The sequence below is a fragment of the Bombus fervidus genome, chromosome 5 (genome assembly GCF_041682495.2).
Source record: "Bombus fervidus isolate BK054 chromosome 5, iyBomFerv1, whole genome shotgun sequence".
In the NCBI taxonomy this organism is placed as follows: Eukaryota; Metazoa; Arthropoda; class Insecta; order Hymenoptera; family Apidae; genus Bombus; species Bombus fervidus.
Window position 1 is genome coordinate 7,282,469 of NC_091521.1, and position 27,687 is coordinate 7,310,155.

Sequence of the window (27,687 nt, forward strand, 5' to 3'; positions counted from 1 at the left end):
CTAAAATCTTTCTGTTTTTAAATTACCACTATTAATATTTTTAACTAAATAAAACTGGCTTTTAGTACTGTTGCGATTGTTAGTATACCTATTTTTCCTTATATTTTAATAGACATTATCGGTTAAATGATTTTTAAATACTTAATATGTAATAAGATTTAAAAAACGTAACAAATTTTTCTTATTTAAAAATATTAACAATGAAATTTAAAAGGAGGGATCAATAGAATAAGCGCAATACAATTTGCAATACAGTCCTTTTAATTTAGAAATTCTTGAATGGAGACACTGATATGAATAATATAATCATGTACGTATATACAATAAAGAGAATTTTCCATTCGTATTGTGTTTAAATCGTATTATTGCGTGTCTAACGCTATCGCGGGATTTAGATCGATGTAGACTGTTTATCAAGTTTCCCTACCGAACGAGAATTGATTAATCTGTACACCAGTAAGTCGTAGCGTTCGAGACATCGAGTGTTGTGTGTATTTCTAAATATTCCATCATTTTCATTTACTAATAATTTATTAGAAAATTTCTATCTACATTCGAGAAATAAAACATGTAATTCGTAAAATTACCGTAACATTAATTACTTTCTATTAAAACAATTCGAATAGTTTCGATGGTTTAACATATATTACAAAGCCTCAAATCATTCTGTTACGATATAAAAGAAGATTTTTACATAAATATACGCTCGATGCCTCTGAAGATGCGATTTCTACAAATCTGCCGTAAAGGAATCATCGAAGATTCTCGTAGACCGAGAGATTCAGAATAAAATTTCCCACGTGTCTTCAATACTTTGTATACCTTATTTATTTTTCTTTTTTATCTTCGTATAATAATCATAAACGTACAATTTAAAACAATAGTGCTCGTGTGTGAGTGTGTATGTGTGTATGTGTATGCAATGTACAGGATAATCTTTAAGCTATAATACAATTTGAAATGAAATACAAATCAATAAACTATTACGTTAGGTAAACCTTCTCTCGTTTCGTCTCATGTGTTTTTTTTTTTTTTTTAAATACAATTATTTTCACTACTGAAATGACAATGTCCTTTCTCGGCATGTAATATCTCGCTCCTCTCGTCGCTATTTTACCTTTTTTTTTTTTCATTTTGTTTTCTATCCCCGAAAATTTGTTATTCATTTTTTGATCATTTCACGTGTGGCGCGTAAAACACGCGCGTTGTACAAGAGCCTCGATAACCGTTTTATTATTTCTCTGTGTTTCCTTATTTCACTTTTGTTTCCTTTGTATCTCTTTAATGTTTCCAAACGTGTCTATCTACAGAGTTTATCCTTACGATTTTTATTCTTTTTTTTTCTCTCTTATTATTCACGTTTTTTTTTTTCTTTCGTTCCCTCCTATATTTCGCCGCCGCTTCTGTAAAATATTCATTATTAGGTTTACGATATGATTTTCCCTCCTTCCGGTGGTCCTTTATGCGACCCCCCGCTCGGTTTTGTCCGCGCGAACCTCCGCGTTCAACCCTATATTACAAATTCCTCAGCCGAAGATCGCGGATGATTTTTGCTTCGTCTAAGAAAGTTACCGTTTACCGCTTAAATAATTAAAGCTATCTGCTATCTAGAGTCTATTCGGTATCTACAGAAGAACCTATATGCCTCGCGTCTCGTTCGAATAAACAAGAGAAAAGAGAAAAAATAAACCGTGAAAAGAGAAAGGTGGGGGTGTGGGTGGTGTAGGTCTTTTTGAGGGCAAGAAAACAAAGGGGAGTGTACCGTGGCGCTGATCGTCGCCGGAAGATCCGGTTACACGTTTTGTTTGATCAGCTGCGCGCGACGATCGGCGACGATCGGCATTTTTTCGCGGCAATTTCAACGTCGTAACCTAACGAGATTGACGATCGATCGGACGGTCTCATCGGGCTGAATCGATTTTTCACGGCTATTTTATACGCGTTTCCCTTTATGTTTCCCTTCGTTACACGTTCTTTATATATATATATAGTTTATTGATTTGATATTATCATGTTATCATTGTCTGTTATATTTGGATGCCATTGATGATGATCGTCGGACAGCCCCATGCGACTGGTCGATGTCATTAAGTTACGAACAACGATGACATAATAATCATGATAAAAGGTAATAATAATAGCGATAGCAGTAATGATAATAATCGTAATGATAGTAATTGTAATAATAATAGCGGTAGTAATAGTAATAAAAATAATAAGAATTAAAATAATAATAATAATAATAATAATAATAATAATAATGGTAAAATAATAATATTAATAATAATAACGTGAAGAATAATGAGGGTGACACTAGCGATAATTAGCGTTTAAAGATGATAATAGCGTTTGTATACAGTTTCACACTATTCCCCCGATGGTTATAGATTTCACGAAAAAATGTAAATCGAAAAGAAAGAATGTCGGATCACTGGTCTCTCAATTAGCAATGCCCTTTTTTGTTTAAGTGTTTTTCTCACTGGTTGGCTGTCTCGATCGCACATCGTCTTTTTTTCTTTTCACTCATTCGCTCCCTTCCTTCCATTCGTTCATACATTCGATCCCTTTTTCCCTTCTCACTCTTTCACTCTGCTATCTTTCTTACTCTCTTTAGCCATCGTTCGTTTAAATTGCGGACTAGAATTTAATCGAAGATTAAAATTTAATCTGGTAAATACAAGTTTGATTCGTAATATCGAGGATAATTTTTGCCCCTTTCTCTCACATACAAGCACACGCATTCACCCTCACTTCCTCTCCCTTCTCAGGCATCGATAGTGTACGGTAATTTTCGTAATTATGTTCACCTGTCGCGCTGCGTGTAACGGCCTTAACGTCGCGTTTCCACATATCTGTGTGTGCATGTGTGTACATATATAATATATACACACTTATATATATATATATATTATATACGTTCGTCCATTTTAAAAAGGGACTTCCCCTAAAATTTGTTGTTTAAAGACAACCGATTTTATACCTATCGTTTGATCGTTTAATTGGAAACGGGGCGTTAAGCGTTCACTATTCGCGCACTTAGCTCTGTGTTTGTGAATATACCGCTATTAGAGAGTTAAGTGTGGTAATTAAGTATAATATACAAGATCATGTACGTGTAATGTTTCGCATGTTCCGAGTCTCTTCTTCTTCTCTTCTCTTTCTTTCGTCGTTTTTTTTTTTTCTTCTTTTTTGTACAGCTATTTACATGTGGATGCGAGCTTTACGGTGCCACCGCTTTATAACGTCCGGTTTAAAGATGCCGGCGCATCTTCATCGCACAAAAGAAGGCCTCCGACCTCCCGGCACATCGCTCTAATTTCTCTCTCTCTCTCTCTCCCAGTCTCTCAATCCCTTTCTCTCATTTGTTAATTTCTCATCAATTTACTTTTATCATCGCATATAAGCTCTATCACATTGGCTTTAGAAGCCGTGTCGTTATCGCGATAAGAATTCGAATGGTAATAAAATAATACAATATAATCAATAATAATATTAATAATAATCATCGTAATAATAATATTATTCAATAATAATAAAATAGCAGTGATAACGTAAGCCTAATAATACATTAATAATTGGTAGTAACTGATAACCTCGATCACCGATCGCTTTGTATAACTATCTTTCTTACTCTCTCTCTTTTCACAAATTCTCTAGGCGGAAATAGAAAGAAAAAGAACATAAAGGACTATATATTCGTAAGTGGACAGATTGTTTTTTGCTTGATCCTGCTTTTTTTCTGCTTATCCATACGAGAACAGCAAACGAAAACCACGCGCGTTGAATCATCATAAAAAGAAAAACAAATAAAATACGAAAAAAAGATAGATATAACAATACTAACCAGTGCTACTTAAGGGATTGACGTTTACTATTCCATAGGTTGGCGGACAAGCAAGAAGCAGGAAAAAGAGCGAGAGGACACGTTTTCCTTTTCTAAACCGTTGCCTTATTTTCCTTTTTCCTTCTTCACGAAAGACGACGCGCCTACTAACCGAACAGACAAAAAAAGGTACGTAGTCGGAGAGCGGAGTGTAATAACATTAACAGCTTAACGACTATTGGGATAGGAGAAGTGTATAAACAATATAACATGAATCACAATTATGCAATAATTATTAATCGCTCATCTTCGTCGCGTAATTAGATAAAATTAATAATAATTTGATCTAACAACTCTCTGATTACTCGTAGATTGCACTCTATGAATCCGGGCCATTTCCGTTTTACCGATCGATGATCGTATTCTTTTATTTCTTTACCTTCCTCCGGTTCTATTTCAATCTCTTTCACTGCGTTCTTCATCTCTTTATCTTTTTCTAACTGAAGCCAACTCTCTCGAGATCCACCGAAGAAAAAACGGAAGCGGCCAGGGTTTCCTCGGATTTTTTCGAGCGAATGTGCGACGAACGCCTTTTGCTACTCTTTATCCCCCAGGCTATCCAGTCGCGTCACAGTCTTCTAACAATTACGAATTCGCCGAATACGTAGCAACTGTGCACACCATCACTAACCCCCTCGTCTCGCACAGATACCACGTGTGTGTTACGAAAAACAGTTCCGTTCTTTCTTTTTTTTTTTTTTTTTTTTTTCGTTTTTTGATTGAGCTCCGTCTTCTTTGATAAAGCAGCGTGTGTCTGGCTGTGGTTTAGTCTTCGAAAAAAGTTCGACCGACAGTTCTCATACACTGATGCGTCTTTTGTTTCTTATTTTTTTTGCATTTTAGTTTCTTTTAATTTACCATTTCACGTATCCTACTTTGTATTTGCCTCCCTATTGATAATGCCCTCGTGGTAGGCAGGAATCGACCAACCAGGCCTGGTCGAATCCTATGACTGGTTTTTTTTTGCTCTTTCTTCCTCTCTAAGAACTTAACTAGGCCCGCGGTCCACGCGGATACGGGGACCGTACGCGATTCGCAGCATCGTTTTGGCATGTTTAGACAACGTCCTCACTCTTAGCGTTCCCTCTTTGATCCTGTGAAAGTAACGATATCACGACAAGAGAGACAAAGAGTTTCTTAATAATCCCACGTTTCCTCGGGTTCGTGTTTCACCACGCTGTCCTTGGGGCTCTCATCGGTGGATTGCTGCGTCTGCTGCGTCGAGGGTGGCCTGGGCGAGGTCACCGGACTGTTCTGTCCAGACTTTGGACTGGGCAGAGGGCTATCTCGGTCCTGACCGTTGTTTCCAGAAACAGAAGACACGTCACTTTGCGCGTCTTCCTCGTATCTGTCCTGTACCGGAGTCGGTTCTACCCTAATCGTTTCTTCGGCTTCTCTCTTAACGCCGTAATCATCCGTTTGCATCACGCAGACACCATTGATGATCACTTCGTCCCCTGTTCTAGTTGGTTCCTGCCATTCAGGATTCACCCACTGCGGCGCTGCAGGTTTTCTTCTGTTTGATCTGACAGTGGCCGGTGCTGTAGGCGTTTCCGCAGGTTCTCTCTTTATACTCCCCGCAGATCCTTCCGAATCCTCGCTACCGAGATTGCTCATAGCGTCTTCCACATCCTCGTCCTCGAATTCTTGGTTTGGCTCTCTCTTCAGAGCGTTCATAGAAAGATCCAGACCGGAACACTGTTCCTTGAGCGCGTTCCCTACTAAGGCAGCCAGATTAGGGTTGAAGTACGGTGTGTAAGGCAGAGGCACATTGCCCAAGCCTAGTCTCTCTTTTTGGATCTCCAACAGTCTTTGGTTTAACAGCAATCTAAACTGAACTGGGTCGAATGGCTGGCCAGGCTCTCTTGGCGATTGAGGCTCCGGCTGACCGTGTGGCGTCTGCTGTTTCAGTCTCATCCGATGATTGTGAAACCAGTTGGTTATCGTCCGCGAGGATAACGCTAGTTCACCAGCGAGGAACTCGATGGTGGCCACGTTGGGATATGGATCGAGCGCGAAGGCAAGCCTTAGAGCTTCTTTCTGTTCTTCGGAGAAGAGGACTCTTTGCTTCTTAGCGGAGGCTGGTCCAGGTCCGGGCGACGCTGCGTGATAGAACTCGGCCGTGTCGTTACTCGACGTGTCCGAACTATTATCGTGACCTGGCCCGCTGCTACGCCTTCTTTTGTTCGCCTCTCTACGTTCGTTCTTTAGCGCCTGTAACCGGTCCACGTTGTGCGCATCCGATAACCACAATTGCATTCTTATGAAAGGTTCTCTGCCCTTTATGCTCAGCATATGCCATGGCTTTGGTTTGCTGAGTAATTCGCTAACCGAGCCTTGCGACAGTCCGAGCACAGCCTCGCCGAAGATCTTCTGGCCGATATTATTGGCCAGCAACGCTTCTTTGATCTTCGTCGTGATCGTCTGCGTGTCCAGATCTTGCGTCAACGCGGCCATTTCGTATACACTCGGCGAGATATGTGGATGAAGACCACGGAGAGGTGATGGGGTCATCTGGTGATGCGGGGAATGAAGGTTCATCTGCTGTTGCTGTTGCTGCTGTTGCTTTTTCTGCAGTTCCTGCATGCTGAGCTGAGAATGGGGATGATGAGGTCCAGGTGGTGTCAGCATCATTGGCGGTGGTGGTTGTGGGTGTTGAGGGTGTTGTGGACTCTGTTGAGGCGGACCAAGCTGCATTTGATTCTCCTGCTGGTGTTGCGCTGCTGCCTGAGCCGCAGCTTGTGCCGCTGCTTGCGCCTTCGCTGCGTTCTGTAGCTGTTCCTGTACCAGTTTTGCCGGAGGCATTGGCTTCATTGGTGTTCCACAGGCTGCAAAAAGAAGAAAAAGAGACGCTGAAAGGTGGTCGCTCACGAAACTTTTGAGTTATAGTCCGAAAGCTCACTTTGACAGTTGTCAATTGCTTCGTTAAGCTGGGATTACAGAAAATCCCTCATCTAGGCTTAGAATTAGCTTCCTTCATCAACAAACATATCTTTCACTCGTTCAATTTCACTCAACACATGTTCTTCGTATTTTAATTTTTTTTTTTTTGCTTTTTGTTTGTTCCTTTTTTTTTAAGGCAGCAGCATTCGGCACACAGAGATATCGAGCTCCCAAACTATGTTGTTTTTAGTAAAATAACAAAACATCTATATTGACCTGAGTTTAACTTACGAGGCAGGCCACCGTAGCCGCCGGTTCTCATCAACTTCTCTGGCACGATCTTGTATTGGCTGGCTACCAGTTTGTGCACCGCGCCATCGTCCTCGAGGAACATCTTCATCCTGATGAAGGGCTCGCGGCCTTTCTGCGTCAGCATGTGCCATGGCTTCGGACGCGCCAGCAGATCTGACACGGAACCCTGCGACAGGCCCAACACGGATTCACCGAACAGACGTTGCGAGATCGAAAATTGAGACAACTGCTCCTTCACCTGCAAAAACGAATTTTTATTTTTTATTTTATTATTTAATGTCGTTTTTAGGCTAAGGAACAATTGCTAGAAGAGATATAGGGACTCTAACTAGACTGAGTCGAACTTTAAACCAGTTTATAGATTTATAACTCGTATATTTCTTATACAGGGTGTTTCACAAAACTGGAAATGTATGATGTTAATAAAATGGCTGTAGATAGAAGAGAACGTTACGAGGCTATTAAAATAGTTCAGAATAAAACGTTTACTGTTATCTATTCTCTACGTGTTTGTGCATCAATGTATTTGAAAAGCACGAGCGAACCTTTTCTGTTCTTTTGTCTATTACTTTTGGAAACACTGTTTGATTTTTCCTTAGTCGAAGGAATATCTTGTTTAAAAGCTTCTTATATCTGGTGATATATATATTGCCGTTCGAAAATTAGGGATCGTCCGTTCGAAACATAGATTACGTGAATTATCAGGATACTTCGAATTTTAATTAGATTTACTTGAAACTTGCATCAGAATTGTACCAAAAATACTTCGTTAAACGAAGCGACGAGATCACTGCGACAGTAGATTTATAGTAACTTCCAGAATAAAATTTCAGTGAAAATCTTAGCGAAATGACGAAATTTACTGATGATTAAGTAACGTTTCTTTCACATTAAAAGAAACATAACATCATAAATTAATCGAAATATTAAGGTTGTGAAGAAGTTCACTGACGAGGCACAAGGGAATACCCGACAAAAGAATGTAGCAAATACGACAATAAAGCAAAGACGATATTTCCTTTCTGATGCACACGATCGTGCGATGCAAGAGAATAATCGAATTATCTTTAATCCCGATCTGTAACCTTCGAACAGCATACTTGGAGGCCCACCTCCAACTACTTCTAAACAATGTTACGATTCAACTTACTCTCTTAACAATGTCCTCTGTGTTCAAGTTATTGTACAAGTCGAACTGTTGCTGGGTAATGGGAGGAAGTACAGCTTTCAGTGGCCTCTGGTTGGCCGTGTGGTGGGTAGGCGTGGACGGTTGACTGATCAGACTATTCGTGATAGAGGCCATCCTCTGAAGAGGACTGGCCGCCGCTGCACCCGAGAATTCCTCGCTAGGTGTCATTGCTGGTGGAAGAATCGAGTTGCCAAGCGGTGAACTCGCGCTAGATCCACCTGGCGTCGATTGGGGTGCGGTGGTTGGTTCCTGTTTTGGCCTGACCAACGAGAAAGCGCTTCCTGCGTGTCTCATCGCTTCCTCTATCTTCTCTTTCTCCTCCTCGGACACTCCGTTTATCATCTTATTTCTTGGATCGACTTTACCGAGACTCAGATCTTGGACACCACCACCGTTTGTAGCGAGATGATGTTGCTGAAGCGCTTGCTGCTGTAGAGCCAAGAGGCCAGGCAGGCCAGGTAGTCCTGGCAGTCCTGTCAACGAAGGATTCTGACCTGGCGTCGCGTTCAGCTTCTGTAGTTCACGGTGGTACGCGTCAAGCGCCAACCTGATATCTTCCTGCGTCCGCTCTATACCCTGAAGACCACCTTGCGTGCCGCTGAAAAAGTGCGGGAACATCGCGCTACAATTAATCGAGGTCGCGTGCTGTCCTCAATAATGATCAATCGTGGCGGCTCGCTTGACAATAGCTGCGCCCTGTAATCCGAGCTTTCGACCAAAAAAGCCCGTGTTTACACCTGACATTTTCGTGTTAAGCAACGAAACAAATATAGCTAGCATATTAATTTTAGCCGCATACGTCATCCGTTCGGCATAGTTCTCTGTTGCTCGGCCGCGATCCGCCGTGACTCATATGATCTATGGGATGCGCTACCGGTTCGCATGGATAGCGGCCTGATGCGCTATCGAACATCTTTTAACATCGTAACATGTGTGCTTCTACTTTTTATTTATTCTTAAATTGATTATGTTTCTTGCTTTGATTCTTTGGTCTTATGTTTTCAGATTCGCGAATAGAGGAATTGAGTAATGATGCGAGGTGTTGACGATACGAGTCACATTCTTGGCACACTGAATATTTATCTTCACGGAAAATTATTAATTCGATGGAGCTTTTAGTTTTTTGCCGGAAGATTAATTTTGTTTATAGATTTTGTTAATGGAATTTCTTTTCAAGAACATGTTCATTGAATATCTAATGTGAATTTCTCGTGACAAGAGAGGGTTGATAAATAGTGGAATTATATTTCTAATTAGAAATGTTCAGAATGTATATGACCAACTAAAATTATATATAGTTTTGATTGGTTCTTATGATATTTAAATTGAAGTTCTTATGATATTCAATAAACGAAACAATATTCTTCCTTAGATTTCTTCAATTGTGTTCATAAAAATACAAAATTTAAAATCGAATAATTAATTAATCAACCCTACAATACCATCTATTACTATCTATCTCTAATTTTCTTATTTTCCAATCAATCCAGCAAGCGATGGCGTTTTCATTTGTTCGGGCCTCACCTGGAAGAGAACTCTCTGGGCCCACGTAGATCCTCCACCCTTCTTCCCATAAGTTTAGCCAGCTCCTCCTGGTAAATCCTGACTACCTTTTCTTGCGGAATGTCATCGTTCTCGTATTTCTTCAGTCTCCTATTTTGACTGTCGAGCCTGTCTTTGTTAAATGGGCTCGGACAACCGATTCTATTTGGACTTTTGCTGTCCGCGTCGTTCGACACCTCGTGCTCACCCCTCATCTGTAGGTGGCCCGATTCCGAGAGGATATGCGCCAACCTTTCGTCACTCATTTCCGGCGGACCACCTTCCTGTGGACCACGCGCGAACGCTGGCATTCCCTGCTCCTTGCCTGAAACATACTCTACGGGTGAGGCACAACTTGTGGTGCGTTCTTACTCGGTTTGGTCTTATTGGTATGTAGAAAATGTAGAAAAGATGCATTAGATTAAGATATAAATAGAGGTAAGAGGCTGGTTTCACTGCTTGGATCCACGCTCTGCTTTCTACCGTAGATTTTATTAGGTTTGTAATACGAACCGTTCGCACGCCAAATTCGTTAACTCCAGTTTTTGAAAATTTTGAGATTTTACTGCCAAAATCATCGATTTCCTCTACCTTTCGTTTTATCGAGTTAATTGGCGAATTAGCGATTCATATATGTGAAACGTCCATTTGCTTTGGTTCTAGTTAATTTACTTCTGTGTTTTTTTTTCTTTTTTTATTAAAGTTTGTTTATCGATGGAAATACCTGGTCTCTGGAATTTTTTATCGATATAACGTTCCTAATATTACTTTTGCAAAGTATTTAGCAATGTAAGTACATATAATAGTTGGGAATTTTGCAAAATCTCCGAAGCTTTATTCCATTTGTTATTTTACAGTTTTGTATCGCTGGAAGGAAATTTGGAAGATCGATGGCGAATAGTAGAATGATTTTATCCGAAGATTTCAAATGGACATTTCGCATGTTACAACCTAATACAAGGCGTAGATTTTACAAAAATCCTCAAAAGCTGTTATTCGTTTTACATCGTTTGCATGTTAATGTAAATTATCACATTGTAAATCGCCTCTTGATTTATTTTTCCAATACTTTTTAGATGAAGTAAAAATAAAAAATAACGCTACATGTCTCTCCAAGTTTTCACGATGTTAGGATGTTTGAAATGATAAATAGTAGAAGTCGATGGAACAGAATTATATCGAAAAGTAAAAACTAAAAAATTAAGACAAACAATAAATAATCATTTTAAACGAAACAATAATTGCAAGAAGCATTTTTATACAGCCAAAAAACAATTTTACTTAGAAAAATAAAGAATTAACGATCGTTTCTGGTTGAGTCGAAAAGAATGCCAGAACGAACAGGTTGAAACTCAAATTCCCTGGTGATCAGTGCCTTTTAATTTCGTCGGTTACGAACGACGTTCGATAAGGAAGAAGCAGACCCACGAACCTAATCAGATCCGAGGGTTGATTCCACGTTCGATCGAACGTGGATGCAATTAATACAAGCAAAATCAATAATACCGGCTTGAAGCCGAAGGCAGAAGCATAACCCAGCGACGATAATTAAAATATCCTTTTCCGAAGCCTCGCCCTTGTGGCCTTCCCTACTCTTACACGTAGCCAACAGTCTACTTCTCGTACGTGTTTCCTGTCTAATTGACCAATCAGCCGTAAGATTCAGACGAATGAGCCATCGATCATGTCTTTGATTGCTCCGGTACCTTTCTGTTCTCTCACTGAACCAAATATTCTCGCCACGGACGTGTTTACGGCCGAAAAATAGAAGATGTTACTCGTTAGGTAGATCAGGGAGAATCGTGCGATGAAAACTTCTTTAACCAGTTACGAGAAGATTATACTCGATACGTTGGACGCAGGTAATTAATAATGATTTTTTATGATTTTTATTTCAACGTACGACGTGTGTTGATCAATTTGTAGAAAATTTGAATTTTCGTGTATTCCTGCTAATTTTTTTGTGTTAAATTTTACTTAAAACCGTATTATTGTTTAGAATTATATTCAATATCTCTTTAAATTAAAATTTACTAGCTATGAACATATCAGAGTGAATTGCAAGAGTGGTCTTCCAAGTGACCAGGGATATAGGAAGCTTAAATTTCGTAATAATTTCTGTTTTCGAAATAAATTATAATTAAATGTACATTGCATCTCGAGCCTTCGCTATATATCAGCAAACAATTATTAGAATCAAAAAACATAGTATGAAAAGAAGATACTAGAGACCATTAGCAGTGGCTATGTCTAGTAAGAAAATGCTAATAACACTTCTAGAAGTGTTATGCTATGTCGTGTATCACTAAATCATCATCAGCTTAAATGTAGGTATTCGTGTAAGGGGGTAGAAGAAAAAACGTTACAAAATAAGTTTCAATACTTTAGCTCAGCTTTGAAGAAATTAGATTCAATGAATTTAATTGTATCGCGAAAAGAATTGTTAGAAAATCATTCAAAAGAGATTGAACTTTGTAGACGGTGTCATTGCTTGACTGTTTTCACTTTGACATGTTTCACATGGCATAAACAGACTGTAACTCTGTTAGTTTAAATATTCTATTTTCTATTCAGATCTATCGTACCTCTTTCTATGAATCACTAGCCTTTGTCTCCTTTTCACGTGTCTCGACAATGTTAAACTCAAACAATCCCCGAGTATCGATTATACGATATTCGAAACACAATGTGTCTCTTCTTCCCATTTACCCAGCAATGTATCGATTATTCAAAAACGATCTACATTTCACCGTTTTTAAAAACATCAATTTTATTTAAACATCTAATTTATTATTTAGATCTCTGTTAATTAAACCGATTTAAACGGCGCACAGTTTCAGTAGCAAGTTCGTCGATGAAATAAAATACCTTTGTCATCTGTATTTTTTTAACATAAACCGATCTATATTTCACCCCTAAGAAAAAAGAGAATCTGCTTTAATCTCGTATAAATGAATCGACTCTTATATTATACTTCGCTATCCATAATTTCCATTGTAAATTCGTCGATAAAAAAAGCAGTTCCTCCTTTGCTTTGTTATTTTCAACAGAAACTGATCTATAATTCACCTCTTTGCAAAAAGATGCCTCTTAATCTCGCCGTGCGAACGAAACGAGCCTCTCAGTTTCTACACTTTCGATCGTAAATCCGTCTATAACCGAAAATTTCTTTCCCTTTTTATTTATAACAAGAATAAGTACAGTGTCGAATGCGGAACGCAAGAAAGGAAAGATTAATTGGTCATTAAGGTCGGAATGTAGACGGCGATCCAAGAAACCGATGTTGCAGTTATTGCGAGAATATTGGTCGACGGGAAATGTTTCAAGAAATCGACAACGTTGGTGGGTGGAAACATTACGGGGACAATGACGACAGTCGAGGTTCGTTCGGTGCTTGTGGAAGAATCGAACGCGACGTGTACACACGATACTGGTACGCCTGTATTGTCTCGTGATGTTTGAATTCGTGCCAACGGACTTCGACTTATGCCAACCTTCTTCTCTCTGTGCCCATACGACATTTTCGTGGGACAACTGCGGCAACCTCTTAACGAAAGAATCGGCTGTTTACCAGATTGATTGGCAATGGCCATTGAAATTCGATCCGTACATTTTGCGATCTTTCGGCAAATACACTTCCACCTATATTTACAGCTACATTTTGTAGTTGAAACGACCCACTGAAGGCGACTGAAGTTTCACTAGCTTCTTTATGTCATCATCTTTTAGACTTCTCTCTTACAATTCCACAATATTGCGTCGGATAAAGAATAATCGTGTGATTTGTAATAAGTACAAATTGATTGTAAAGTTTCATCAATTATCAAAATTGTTACTGTTATGCCAGGTGACTTAATGGTAGACAGCGGATTTTTCTGCAAATTCGTATTTCCACGGACACAATTGAAACAATAGGAACAATAGGTTAAAGTTTGTTTTACCTATCAAATATTACGTTCGAAGAACAATATGTTTCGGATATTTTACATCTTTGTGTATATCATGTCCATTCTATGCATTTTGGTATCTGCAAATTTCGTAACGTTTCACTAATGATATCGATTCAATTACATATATCGCAAGGGGTTTCTGATAGCAATTTGCGTCGTTTCCAATGTTTAGTAATAGAAACTGAAAATTCCAATCAGACTAACGTATGTATGCAAGTGAATTTTCCATCGAATATTTAGTTGCAGTTCACGTTTCGCGTCGCAGAAGAACGAGATACGCTTGCGTCTCGGATATATCGTTGTAACGATGAACAGATCGGTGAAAAACGTGTTTTCAACTTGGTTACCAGCAGAAAAACTTCGCCGAGATAAAAAGAATCCAGGTCGTTATTATGCGCTACTCCTTTTCCTGTAAGCGGACTTTTTGCGGTTTATACTGATGAAATTGACATTATCGTTATCGAACGGAATGGTGATTAACGTATTGCGGTGAGAACAACGATACTTCGTAACATATTACGTATAAAGATTTATCGTGTCCAATTACCACAAAGTTCCTGCATTAATATCTTGTTCCTTACATCACATCCATATTCATAACATCTATATTGGAACATGCGTCAATATTTTATCAAACTGCGCGTTTAAACGTATCAAAGAAAAATTTCTATTTTAAGTATCGGTAAATACGTGAATATCGTGATTATTGTTATATTGTTAACGCGATAAATATCTCATAGTTTAATTTTCATCGACGTGTTTGCTCGTGTTCTACAACTACATATACGATATGAATTTACGACACACTTTAAATTTATGAATCTTTTTGTTGATACTGCGTGCATACGGTACAAAGATATTAATGTAGAAATGAGACGCAAACGTTCAGACGAAAGACGATCAGTTTTTCTTTATTGAAAGAGCTAGAAAACATAAATTTATAGAACCACGTAATGACATCCTTTCCACCTTACTAATGAAGAAATTTACAGGAAGAAAAAATCATATGAGAATATTGAAATTTATTAAAAAAAAAAGATGCTAATAGCATTTAAGAAATTCTTCACGCTTTGATCTGCTTTCACAATTGCTTTACATCAAAGTGGATCAAAGAAACGTCTTTGTTTTTCCTAGGAAAAAGATATTTGGAAGTCAACTTTTCCATTTGTCACTGCTTAAACAACATTGTCTGTCAGACAAGTGTCTATCAGAAATTTGTAATTATAGTAATTGCATAAACACAATTCCGTGAAAATTGGAGGAAGAGATTTTCTACAGCCCTATTTTCTAATTCACAATGTCTTCGGTGTTAACTTTCTTTTCTTCTCATAAGCGCTGAACGTCGAAGTAGAGCCTGCCTGAGCCAATTAGACAAAGAATAATCTAGGTGTCGCGAGCTCGTTGTTTCCGTTGCGCACGCAGTCTTGCCACCATCGTTTCTCCCGGATGATGAAACGTCACGGTTCGTTCGCTCAGATCGCGCCAAGGCATCAAAGGCTCGTAAGAATCGTCGAAAGAAAGAACAATCGGGCTCTCGTAAGGACAATGGCCAGACCGGATAAGAAATCCATATTACGCTTTACCTTTTATCCTACATTCCATGGAAAATATTTCGTGATAATTACGGCTGCCATAAACAGTAGGCATGCCATGAAATTTGTTTTAAAGCTAATAAATGGCGATGAACGTTGACAATGGTTGATTACAAAATTTCGGTACAATTTCGTGAGAACCTTTCAACGAATATGACGTACCTTAAGAAACGAAACGATTGTTACGTGAAACGCGTGTTCCCGATTTATGTTCTCGACAACGAGAATTCTTACGCCAGCCGCGATTGTTGGCTGACCCGTGGAAAGTACACGTGTCTATGAGGTCGATAGGAATCAGAAACGATGAAAAATAGGTTCTCGAGAACTGGCGTCTGCTAGTCCTTGTATTTTTGGACCGCGAACAATGGTGTCTTGGTTGAGAGAGGAGAATAGAACAGGTTGGATATCGATGGGAACTCGGGTTAAGGTTCTTCAATGATTGCGATTTCCTCTGCTTTAGGATTGAAAGTTTAGATTTCTTTGTTCGGATGATTAGATTAAATTTGGATACGTTAAGAATGATAGAGGAAATAGAATTCTTTGGACTGTATATAGTATCGTTATTACTGTTATTTTCGTGCAAAAAATTGAAAATGAAATTGGAAATTAATTACGCGTGTTACAATTACAGTAATAATTATTTCATTAAAAAAATTCATTGGTTATTCAGGAAGGAGATCTAAGACATTGCGAGTGCACAGTATTGGAGAAGAGGAATGAAAGAATATTTAACGCAAGTTCGAAAAATAATCCTTGTTTCGAAAACCACGATTTCTTAATTGTATCGCATCCAAGTAAAATAGCAAAGATTTGATCACGAATATAATTTACTTGTACGAAATGAGAATTCGTATAATATCGATAATATCTCGAAAACGATATATCTCGAATGTTTCCTGTATTAGTATTTTCTACTTTAATATTGTCTACGTTTAATATTTTGTTTCGATGTGATGTAATTGAAAAGTCATATTGCCTGAAACAAGAATCATTATTTGTTGAATCTGTGGTTTTATTTTGATAATTTAGCCTATACCATAAATTCCTTCGAGTAAATGAAAAAAGAGCTTTTCACGGTTTAAAAATCGCGGTTAAAAAAGTTAAAAAGAAATTTCCACAACTGGTAAGGAACGGTCGGGTTGTTTTTCAAGATGCACCTTAAGACCGTGCAATTTCCGTGGACTCGAACGACCATAAGGGCAATACGGTTGTATGAGCGAGGCGTCAGGAGGTGGAAGGATACAACCGGGACAGAAAATCTGATAAAATCGCTATATGAACCAGAGTAGCCTCGCTAATGAACGTAACTCTTTCGCGTTGCGCCGGTTCTACGTGGCTCTTTCTCGCGTACACGCGCAAGATGTGCGTGGCTGCATATAGCGCGTTTAATTGACGGTGAAATACGCGACTGCGAGGCACCGACGGGGGTTCCTTCTTCGAATCCAGCTTCGTAACAACCTCGAGAACGCGTTGTCGAGAACGAAATTCGGAATGGTCGGCCTTGCTCGCGGAAAATCATCATCCGATATAACTCGGTGTCTGTTCCTAATATATTATGTTCGTGGATATGTAATGTCCAGACTGCGGATTTGTATGCACTCGTAAGAAATTTGAAGGTGCAAAATTGCACAGAGCGCGCATAATGTGAGAAAATATATAAAATATCCAAAGAATAGTGCTTTCTACGATACATGGTATGTAAAATAATTTCTAACCGAGGTTCTCCTTTTTTGATTTTAGAATATGAATTAATTTGTGAAACATGTAGCTGCGTAAGAATTCACGATCTAGTGATATATCTCTCTGGTGTTCGAATTTGTCGAGTCAATATTATATAGTAAATTTTCTTGTATCCTCAATTGCTACCACAAAATTTTATCTTCGACTGGAACTACCATATCGTTTAAATGGATCGTCTTGCAGCGTTTCATAATGCAGATTTTTTTCTATGTTAATGAACATATAAATAAATAGTATATTTGTATGTTCTTTCGGTACGAGTTTAAACTTTAAAAAATGCAGCAGAATTTTCTAGAAACATGAGAAGATTTTCCAATAAAACAAGAAAACTTTCCAATGGCTTGTTTGTTAAATATAGAAACAGTAGAATGTTTGAGTTGCGGAATGATTAAGTTTGATAGTCGGTATACTGATTTAGTAGAATGTTTGGACTCTGGAACTAATGATTTCTTCAAACATAAAATAATGAAATCAATTAATCATGGTCAATTAATCAGTGGAAATTTTATCGTTAGCCTCTATAAGGTAACTAGCAACAGCAGCAAAAGTAATTTATATTTCAAACTCGAACCATTCCAATCAATTATAATTTTTAGTGTTCTTAGGCTTTTTCTGGTCATTGACTTTGATCTAAGAAATTGTCTGTTCGATGAAACTCATTGTCAGAAAATTAACTTAAACAGCGAAGATTTAGTTGAATTTTCGTAACTAGTTCGAAGAAACATTATCTCGAGGCAGTAATTAGAGAAAAACCCGGTTTCCAGCGATAAATCGTACGCAATACCGTAGAGACTGGCAGCGATCGAGCCGATCTTGTAACGTTCCGATGCTTTCACGCAATTAAGGAATTAAAGCGTGCTATTAGAAAAAAGTAAATAAGTAAAGAGAGGAAAAAAGACGATCTTCGTATAGTTGTTACTGTACGAGTGAAATTTAAACCGACTTTGAAAACTGATTAGAAAGCGCACACGAGTGAAGCGTGAACGATTCTCGATACCGATATATTTCAGGCGAAAATCATGGTTCTGATTATGTTAAGGAATTTGAATCATTGACGAATCACGACTCTCTCGAATCTTTCAGCTCTTTCATTCGTAGTCAACTCCTACGCAGTCAGATTTCGAAATCGCAATCGCTCACTCTGATAATGTTATCTCTACCGGATTGGGTCAATGAACGTTGCGATCGAGCGTTTTAATTACGACCTTACATAGAAAGCAATTTCCAAGAATGGAGTATCTTTCTCTAAAAATTTTCCAAAAAGAGAGGTACCTATCTTTTTCCTTCTAATATTTTCTCTTTTTATAAATGATGGAACTTATTTCTTGGTTTGTTTCGAACTTGATAATTCTCTTTACTCGCGCTTTTCGAGTATTTGGTTTAGTTAGAATTTACAATTTTTTGGATCTAAAAGTATCGTTGTATCTTGTTCTTAAGAGTTTTAAAAAGAAATTAAATTGGTGCATACGAAATTAATAGTAGATTAAATAGTCTAAATAAGGTAAGGTGTATCTTAAGTCTTCATTTACATTTCCAACATCTTTCACGGTATTTTTTCCCAAAATTAAGCTTCTGTAAGGAAACCACACGAATATTCTGATTATCTAGAATAGAAGAATAGAGTAGAAGATTTTATATTTTCTCTTCTAGCGTAGATATATAATAATCGTTGGCGGGGCAAAATTTAATTAGTATCGATTAACCGATATGAAATTTCGAAGAAACATTTCATATAACGGATATAGAAGAATAGATATAATGTTAGAATATTATTTTCAGTATGGTAAATAGGATTTTATTAACATTGAATCTTATTTTAGAAATATTCGTTCCTTCTTCCTGCGAATCTGATCGGTCAACTTAAAAATCAAAACTTCAATGGTGCACCGGTTTCCTGTGTTTTACATCTCATTTATTTACGCGGTCTCGCGGCGAAGAGGAAATAACAAGCATATTTCAAGCCGTGCAGTAGAACAACTTTACAATTATAATCGCACAATTAGAGTCCTATGACCGTGGTGATGCATATCCGCATTTCGATAAACGGATCACGCTCTAAAGGGTAACTGAATTAAAAAGAATTCCAGTGATTTCAGATAGTTCGGGCAACGAACGTTGTCAGTATTAAAACCAGCTGAATAATGAATCGACATCAAAGCAAAGAGTGAAATAAAACAGATAAACCGGCGCACCGATAATTTCATTGTTTTTCCATAAAAATGATAAATGTCATGATCGAAACGTATTGGGAAAATTTCATTAATCGACCTTTTAATCGACTCTTCTTTATTTTTAATCAAAAGATAAAACGGTAGAACAGTTAATAATCCTCATACATGGACGATTTTTAGAGTTTAATCTTCACGTAATATTTTATAAGTTTTTATAATTTTTCAAGTTCGATGTTTATAGATCAATTGTTTGTAAGTATTCCTCTTCTCTTGATATTTACTCCATAATTTTTGTTGATTTATACCTACAGAACAATCATTCGTAGCTTTATTCGTTGTGCTTATATATTTTTGTATATTTGTGATGAAGAAAGGTGGTTCTTGAAATCTCAGAAGGAAATCTTTACCAAACAATTTCTACTAAATTCGTGTCAAGAGTATAATTTAACAACAAGTCTTATGAGACGATCTAATATATCAGCCGAGAAGTTGACGGGAGATTAGGACGAGCTGTATCTGAAAGAAAGAAAATCTCTCGATAAACAGCGTTGGACTAGTACCAACTATCTTCATTACGGTAATCGCGTGGTGCGTTGCTCTTGGACCAGCTTAGATCAATTGTATTGCACCGCTCATGAGTAATAATAAATGATGTCCGAACGCGCTTCGCTGAATAGTGGGCCAAGATCCAGGTATATTTGTCACAGCATTAGTAAAGTTCACGAGATTTTTGCGATACAGTTCAGTAAATATTTATTTATAACTGAAAATATTTGCTCCCAGATGCCGGTTCCTACTTGTAAAATTGTTATTTAACGGTCTACGAAATTAAGAAATTATATTTCTAAATGATTTGTAAAGCATCCAGTCTTGATATAATATTTTTCACTCAAATTGTCTAAATTACTTAATGTTTGGTAAGCTTTGAAATAACTATAATTAATGGAACTTTTATATTATAAAGTCAAAAATATAAAATGACAATCGATATACACTTTATTATTTTTATGAATAACAGTGAAGTTACCTGTTAATTATTTCTTTCCTCGTACCTTTTCAATCCTACATTATCTGTTCTTAAATTGTTCATTGCCCTCGCAATGATACAATTGTGAATGGAAGATAAATATATTTGTATCGTTCAAAACAAACGTTTAATTAATTAATTAATTACGAATATTCCGTATCGACTATCTATTAAAACACGAGTAAGAGAACCAGCTAACCGTTGGAAATATTCTTTGTATCAGGCCTTGCTTTAAATCCATCAAGAACTTATTTATTGCTTTTAAGTATCGTCTTTTCAAATCGAAATAAAGGCATCGATTTTTGCCCATAAATCACCACCGATTATGGAAGTTTCGAACAATGCCGCAGGTACGTTTATTGAATTGAGAAATAGCCGACGACTCGTCCGTCCGTAGCACAAAGAGCTCGCTGCAACCGCGAACAAGAAGTTGGTGCAATAATTAGCGATTAAAATGTCCGTCGAAGCAACGATGACGTTACGTTTGTTCAATATCGATGCCACTTATCACATAATATCGATGGTAATTACAATATAACATCGATAAAACCTGGCACGTTTGTTAATCATTCTTTTATTAACGAATGTCTATATTCATCCTCGGTTAAATGAATATTTATGAAAATATTATAAAATAAAAATAGACCGTTTGTCCATTTATCTTAAGTTCTCGATTTCTATAGCTCAAATTCACTTTAAAAGACATTTACAATAATTCTTTTTCCTATTTCTACGACAAATCTCCTTTATTTCATTATTTCAATGGAAACGAAACGTCTAATATTTTTACAATTTCCTCTCAACAATTTTGTTATGATAGACTTTTTCTATTCACTAGCCCCACAACATTTGACCGAATATTTAAAAACCAACCATAAATTCAACCTCAAATAATGGAAGAATAACTCATGAAAAGATTCTGCGGAAGATTTCATTTTTCTAGTTTCAAGCAACAAAACATCAACTATCATCCTTTCTCCGATTAATACTAATACCACTTCGGAAATTCAAGGTACCTATGTTACACGTTACAAAGCTTCTCGCTTGTAGCCGCAATTTTGCAGACAGCACATAGTCGTTCTACGAGTCCCCATTTTTGTCGCATCGTTTCACCCCTCCCTCTTCCCTTCACCCTTCCGCATGATCCTCTTTCCCTTTTCCTTCTTTCCTGGTATTTCTTTTTTTTTTTTTTTTTTTTGTTGTGCGATGCACATGATTATCGTTGTCGGCGATTCGACGGAAACCGACAATCCATTGATGCACGACGTCTGCGTCGACCTTTTTCCCTTTCCTCCTGCTGGAACCTCGTCCGGCCGTGCATTTATCCGTGGTTACCGTATATTTTATACGCGGTCGTTTGATATTTCGCGCGTCGGACGCGGATACCCCATTATGGCAACCGTACATCCTCTGCGCGCAGCCATCGGTATTAAATAATATTTACAAAAAACAAAGGGGAGAACCGATCGACATGGCCGAATGATAGGTGACCGACGGAGTTACGGGAGAGGAGGATATGGTTTAATAAGTGAGACGAACAGTGGTTCGACGAACGTGACCTTGTAACGATAAAAAACAAGGGACCATGTATCCCGAAGTGATTCATGTCACCGGGCACCGGCGAAACGCGAATGTTTTATGACGGAACACGGATTTCGACGCGCGTGCACCACCGTCGTAATGAATGTTTGCATTGTTTTCGCGCCGACAGATGGACGTTTCGCGGTTTTCGACGCTGGTTCATGGAAAAATATGAAGAATCGCTCCGACGCGTGTAATACGGCTGGAAGGAACATCCTAATACGAGATCGCGTGGCGAATTTTTCATCCATATTGACACTTTTAGAAGATAAACTGTTTTTGGTAAACGCGAGGATTTTTTTTTAATTCTCGTACGATGGAGCTTCGAAAAAAAGGTTGGGGAGACGGTGAGTTTGTTGGAAAATACTTTTGTGTAATGTGCATTACAAATATTCTTAGGACGTTGAGTGGAAAATTGCGATGATACTTTAAGTTTCAGGAATTCTGCCGTTTTCTTGTTTCCGGTTTCTAATGATGCGTCGTTCTCTACGTGCGTTAAACGCACGACGATTTTTAATTGTTTATTGTGTTAACGAGATTAACTTAGTCCATCAAAAAGGTTGAGAAGAGCGAGGAAAAGAATGGGCACTTTTTAACGAACAAACGATGAAACTTATCGAATGACCTAACAAAGGGCAAGATATTTGAAGTATACCTATAGATTTATTTTATGGGATTCAGCAATAATTATTTGCAATCGTTGAAGCGGTGTAAAACCAGATGTTTTAAAAATGGAGAATAATGAAAATTTAATTCTGGTATCTATATAGAACATATATTACATCCTACAGTAGCATACGATAGTGTTAGGGCAATAATATTCAGTTGGATCTCTTTCTCTATTATTACAATAGCTTATATCGACACATACGTTGCTGCTAAAATACGCTAATACATTCAGACCTTGTTATCTTTATAGCCTTAATTACTAGAAATTATTAGTCCATTTTCAAAATCTTCGATCTGATCGTGGAAACACGTGAGACAGTTTATCGTTTTGTCTCGATAGCGAGCAATTAGTAGGTTGGATCGGATCGAAACGCGAGGAGAATGCGTTCCACAGCGATTCTGCGATCCCTCGGTAATCTGGCGAAAGTGTAAATTACCTTTTGCGATAAATGCAGCGGTACCTAGAACGTCTATCCTCTCTCTTGGATCCTGTTTCTATTCGTTCCCCTCTCTCATTCTCCTTTCTCTCCTGGAGCCCTTTATGTATTGCACCCTTGCCTAGAAGTCATCCCCAGTTTCCTACTCCCAAGAGCTATTAGTCTAAACAATATGGCTGCCAAACGCAGCGAACAATCGATAGGGAAGCATGGTGCGTCAACTGGCTGTATAATTGAATTAAGACTATTAAAGACGAAATCGAACGTCATCTTCCAACTGTTTTGCGTAACACCTGTCATCCTTAGGTGTTATGCCATCAACCTTTGTCGAACAAAGTAAGACCGTCGCCTAATAGCGTACAATTGATCTTTTCAAGTGGTTCTATGGAATTAATTGCGTCATAAGGTGATCAGTTTGTGAAATTGATTTTGATAGTGAAATAGTTCTAAATCGCAATAAGTTAGAATTATTCGTGTGGGCATTAGTTTGAGTATTTTATTTTATCTTTGATAGGTAATATAGATAATCAATCATAATTGAAATTAAATTTGTTCATAGAATTATATAGTAAGATCCGCGATAAAGATTTTCAGAAGAATATGCGAATGGTCTGAGCAACTTTTAATTATAGCGTAGAGTCGTAAATATGAATGAAATAATTCTCAAATCAGTAGATAATTATTTTTACTTACGTAACCTTCTTCAATTTGTAAACCGTGATAAAATAGTGATAAGCGAAGACGTTCGAAAGTGTTTTACGTAATATGTTAACCTTCGTATTGTAATATCATGAAAAACATTTTCGTTCGATTGTAAAAGGTTCTATCACTCTCAACACTGATATTTTATTATTATAGTTGTGCAATATTTGGCTGAGAAATGCCTATTGCAGTGCAATTTCAGCACGTGGTCCTCCGTAGAGGCGAAACAGCCTGTTGCGCAGTACCCTATAACGCCGAGACGCTTCGAATACCTGTAAATATCTTAAGATACCTCCCTGTTGACTATTTTAAGTAATCTTCCTGAATAAAAATACCTGGCCTATATTCGTACCCTTTATCGAATTCGGCAATCACATAAATATATAGCGTTATTTTTAACATTATCTCTTAAACTCGATGAAAGGTCATGATCCACGTAGATACGTCATAGACAAGTTTTGGACACTTGGCACGATTTGATTAGAAAGTTTATGTAGCTTTATGGTTTCGCAGTTTAATTTTAACGCTAGCTTTAGCTTCGATTCTTCAATAAGAGTCATCAAATATGAACTACGTACAATGTTTCAATATTTTTAAATATTTTGTGTTATAGCAACGAAGAGCTGAGGATTATTTAAATACCTATTAAAATATCATAAACTAAAGGGCCAATATGATTTACCTGATATAAAATCAAAGATCAAAATTATTATATCAAAGAGTTTCATTCGAAGTATATTTTCATATATTCGCAATAATGTGGAAGTATTTATTATAAATGCTTATGAACGATAGTGAATATGAAAACACGACAAAATTGTAACTGATTATTTATTTTATCTGCAGAGTTTCTTGAAACGAGGAGTGAAAGCTCACGACGTCACCAACGCATGTGCTACCGCGACAATTGTTTCTCTATCTTTCATCGAGGGGGATGCGACCTCCGGTTCAAGGGTTATACGTGTCCTTATTCCACGGTGAAGTTAGACCAAGTAGAGATACCATTAACACCCGTATTAGACAGCCGAAATAAAAATAGTTAACTGACAGTTTGATGGTTAGTGGTTCGGCAGAACAGATTATTGGCAGTGCGAGGCAGAAAAGATTTCGTAGGAGTCAAACGTTCAATTGTCAGCGGCGAAGCTGGAACGAGCCATTTATAGATCACTGGTGAAATCATCAACAGGTTAAGCCATTTTGAACTATCTTTATCTCGCGATAATACATAAAGCAATTCATACACATCTTCTTCCATTGTGTCGCCAAACTTGTTGATGATCACCGTTCCCAACAATCAAAGAACAAACGGAAGCAATTACTCGTATTCTCTGATGTGACAGGCGATCCGACATCTGTAGCCTGTTTCTACGACTTCCGGGATTCTTTGATCGAAGATCTGATCAGCCATGTTACCAGAAGCGTGTACACCACATGTATAACACGTATAATGTATCTTTATCCAAAGCCTGGAATTAGGAGCACGAAACACGTAACCTCTAACAATCCTGTCTTCTGGCAGATGTCTGATCTTCACCGTTTGATAGAAGTATGCGTACATATTGTACACATATACGTGTCCAGAGAAAACAACAAAAACGGGGAAAACTGGGGAGAGACAGAGCTGTCGTACAGTTCACAGGTACTCACCTTTCTTGGGTATCAGAGATTTAAGCAGCATTACAGCGTTTTCGTCGCACGCCCAGCCGTGCATCTTCCTGTAGCTATCGCGACCTTTTTCCGTCAACTTGTCCCAAGGCTTCGGTTTGCTTAGCAACTCGCTGACGGTTCCTTGGCTGAGGCCGAGCACATACTTGGCAAACAGCCTTTGACCGATGTTGTGTATCGACAGCAGCTCCCTGACCCTCCTGGCTATGTGCAGCGTGTCTAGATTCTGTGAGGCGTACTTGTCCATGTTGTACCGTAGCATCTCTTGTAGCCTAGCCTCCATAGGGTCGCCCTTTGGGATGAGCGATTCACCCAATCTTCCAGCCATTCCAGCAGCACCGAATTCGTCGCTGAATCGAAACGGATGCGTCCTGTCGTCGAACCGAAACGGGCTCTTCAGTGTGTCCAGCACACTCAGACCTCCGATGTTGTTGTTCGCTAGATGATGGCTGTTGTTGTTATTGTGGCAGGATTCCTGGTCTGCTGGGCTCTTAGGTGGTGGTGCCGTTGAAACGGCGGGTGTCACGCTTCCACCGTTCACGGAAGCGGAGGAGGTGGTTGTCTCGACCATCGACGTCGGCGGTTGAAAGCTCGGCGGTGATGTCAACGCGGTGGTAGAAGATGGGGTAGGTGGCGCGGGTGTTTCGTGTCCGGACACCGGGGTCGGTGCCTTCTCGGCGTCAAGGCAACTCAATGGAGTGGTTCCTAACGGGGTGTTCGACTTGGCTGGCGTGTTGGAGCTGGATGATGGATCCGTTGGCGATGGAAGATGATTTAGACTACTGCTAGTGGTTGGTGGGTGTAAACCGATCAGTGGTTGAGCTTGCTGTAACTGTTGCTGCTGCTGTTGCGACAATTGACTTAACGAAGTCGTCTGTTGTTGCTGCTGCTGTTGTTGATGTTGTTGTTGTTGCTGTTGCTGTTGCTGCTGCTGTTGGTTCATGATGGACCTCTCCAACGTCCGCCTCCAGTTGGCGACGATCTCTTCGCCGAGGAAGGAGCCGAAGGTCTCGACGTTTTGCAGAGGAGGTGGGAAGAGGAGGCTGGATGTCGTCGAGGTGGCCGAAGATGGTGTTGGAGTGGAACGCGGAGGTAGGGAGACTGCTGCTGGGGGCGGTGGCGGTGGTTGCTGGGAGGACACGTGGGACGAAGGCGGCACACCTCCGACCCCGTGGGGTGAGGCGGTTGAGGCGCGCTGCAGGGGTGACGATAGTCCACCTGCAACCACCAAAAACACAAGGGGCCGCGTCAACACGAGCTCACACACGCAACCTAGATGTGACAGTCAAGCTTAGGACGGTTCCGCGAATACCGGACTCGAAATTTCTTACTCGAACTCGTCATTTAACTCGAAGATCACAAACTCTGATATCACCGGTCATTTCTTTCTCTTTTCTCGCGTCGTCTGTTGTAACAAACTGGTCATTCTAAGTTCTTCGGTAGCTTCCTGGACGATAGACGACGGACCGAGACTCTCTTTTTCGACGCTTCGTCGCGTGGTCCACGTACGCATACAAACGAGGAACAACGTGGCCCAACGAGAGGAAAAGTGTCGCGTGTCAGTGAAAATTGGATTTTACTTATCCCTCTTAATTCTTACATTCCATTTTCTATTACTATTATCGTCAAAAGAAATCTTATCTTCTCTTATCTTGCGACTGTACTTTCTCGAGCTTTCTCGCAATCAACGAAGAAACATTTCTACTTCTAAACGTTTCTCTTTTTTACTTTTCGCCGAAGGAAAGAAAAAACTTGTTCCTATTCAAGGGATTTCGAAAAAGTCGCGAGAGATTGGAGTGGGTGGTAACGCGTCGTGAGGAAGCCGAAAACGAAGCAGTCGTGTATCCCTCTCTGGCACGTTCGCGCGGCTTCTCTCTCGCTCTGTCGTTCTTTGTTCGTTCCCGATCGACTCGGTATAATAAAGTTTGATTCGCGGAACAATGCTTTGATCCGGGCAGATATCGTATCCCGAACGCATGTACCGTCCAGAAATTTGCGTGTACGAGGTTTACGTTTCCCAGCGTGCAGATGCTCGTGGTTTGGGGGCTAGGTCTCCGGTTGACGTATGTAAGCTGGACTTGAGGTTGGATGAATCGGAAATGTCCGATGGTGTTTTGGTAAGGATCGCGGATTCATTTATGGAGAATATACATGTATGTAATATCGTGCTGGTATCGACGATTACGTTAGTACCATCTACAACGGCGCGTTGATTCACGCACCACAGCGAGAGAGTAGCTCGAAAAATGTGCAATCTAAGCGGTAGAGGATATCCCGGAGAAAATAGGCTTGAGAACGAAAGAGACAGCGTTTCGAAGAAAAAAGAAGATACAGAGATATAACA

At 38.9% G+C, this 27,687-nt stretch overlaps 1 protein-coding gene across 7 annotated transcripts in view; it reads right to left on the bottom strand.

Annotated features, from left to right (window-relative positions):
• Positions 1-240: 240 nt before the first annotated feature.
• Positions 241-27,687, bottom strand: part of Cut (homeobox protein, cut) — a 168,376-nt gene continuing 140,929 nt past the window's right edge. For 4 of the 7 annotated variants that reach the window (XM_072004277.1, XM_072004276.1, XM_072004281.1 and 1 more), the window contains 5 exons: positions 25,326-26,561; positions 9,792-10,146; positions 8,229-8,889; positions 7,043-7,316; positions 241-6,711 (listed from right to left, as the gene is read on the bottom strand). In XM_072004277.1, the coding sequence (XP_071860378.1) occupies positions 5,021-6,711; positions 7,043-7,316; positions 8,229-8,889; positions 9,792-10,146; positions 25,326-26,561 (4,217 nt within the window). In that variant the 3' untranslated portion in view covers positions 241-5,020. The remainder of the gene's footprint in view (positions 6,712-7,042; positions 7,317-8,228; positions 8,890-9,791; positions 10,147-25,325; positions 26,562-27,687) is intronic. The other 3 variants (XM_072004278.1, XM_072004280.1, XM_072004279.1) reach the window with 3 other exon arrangements.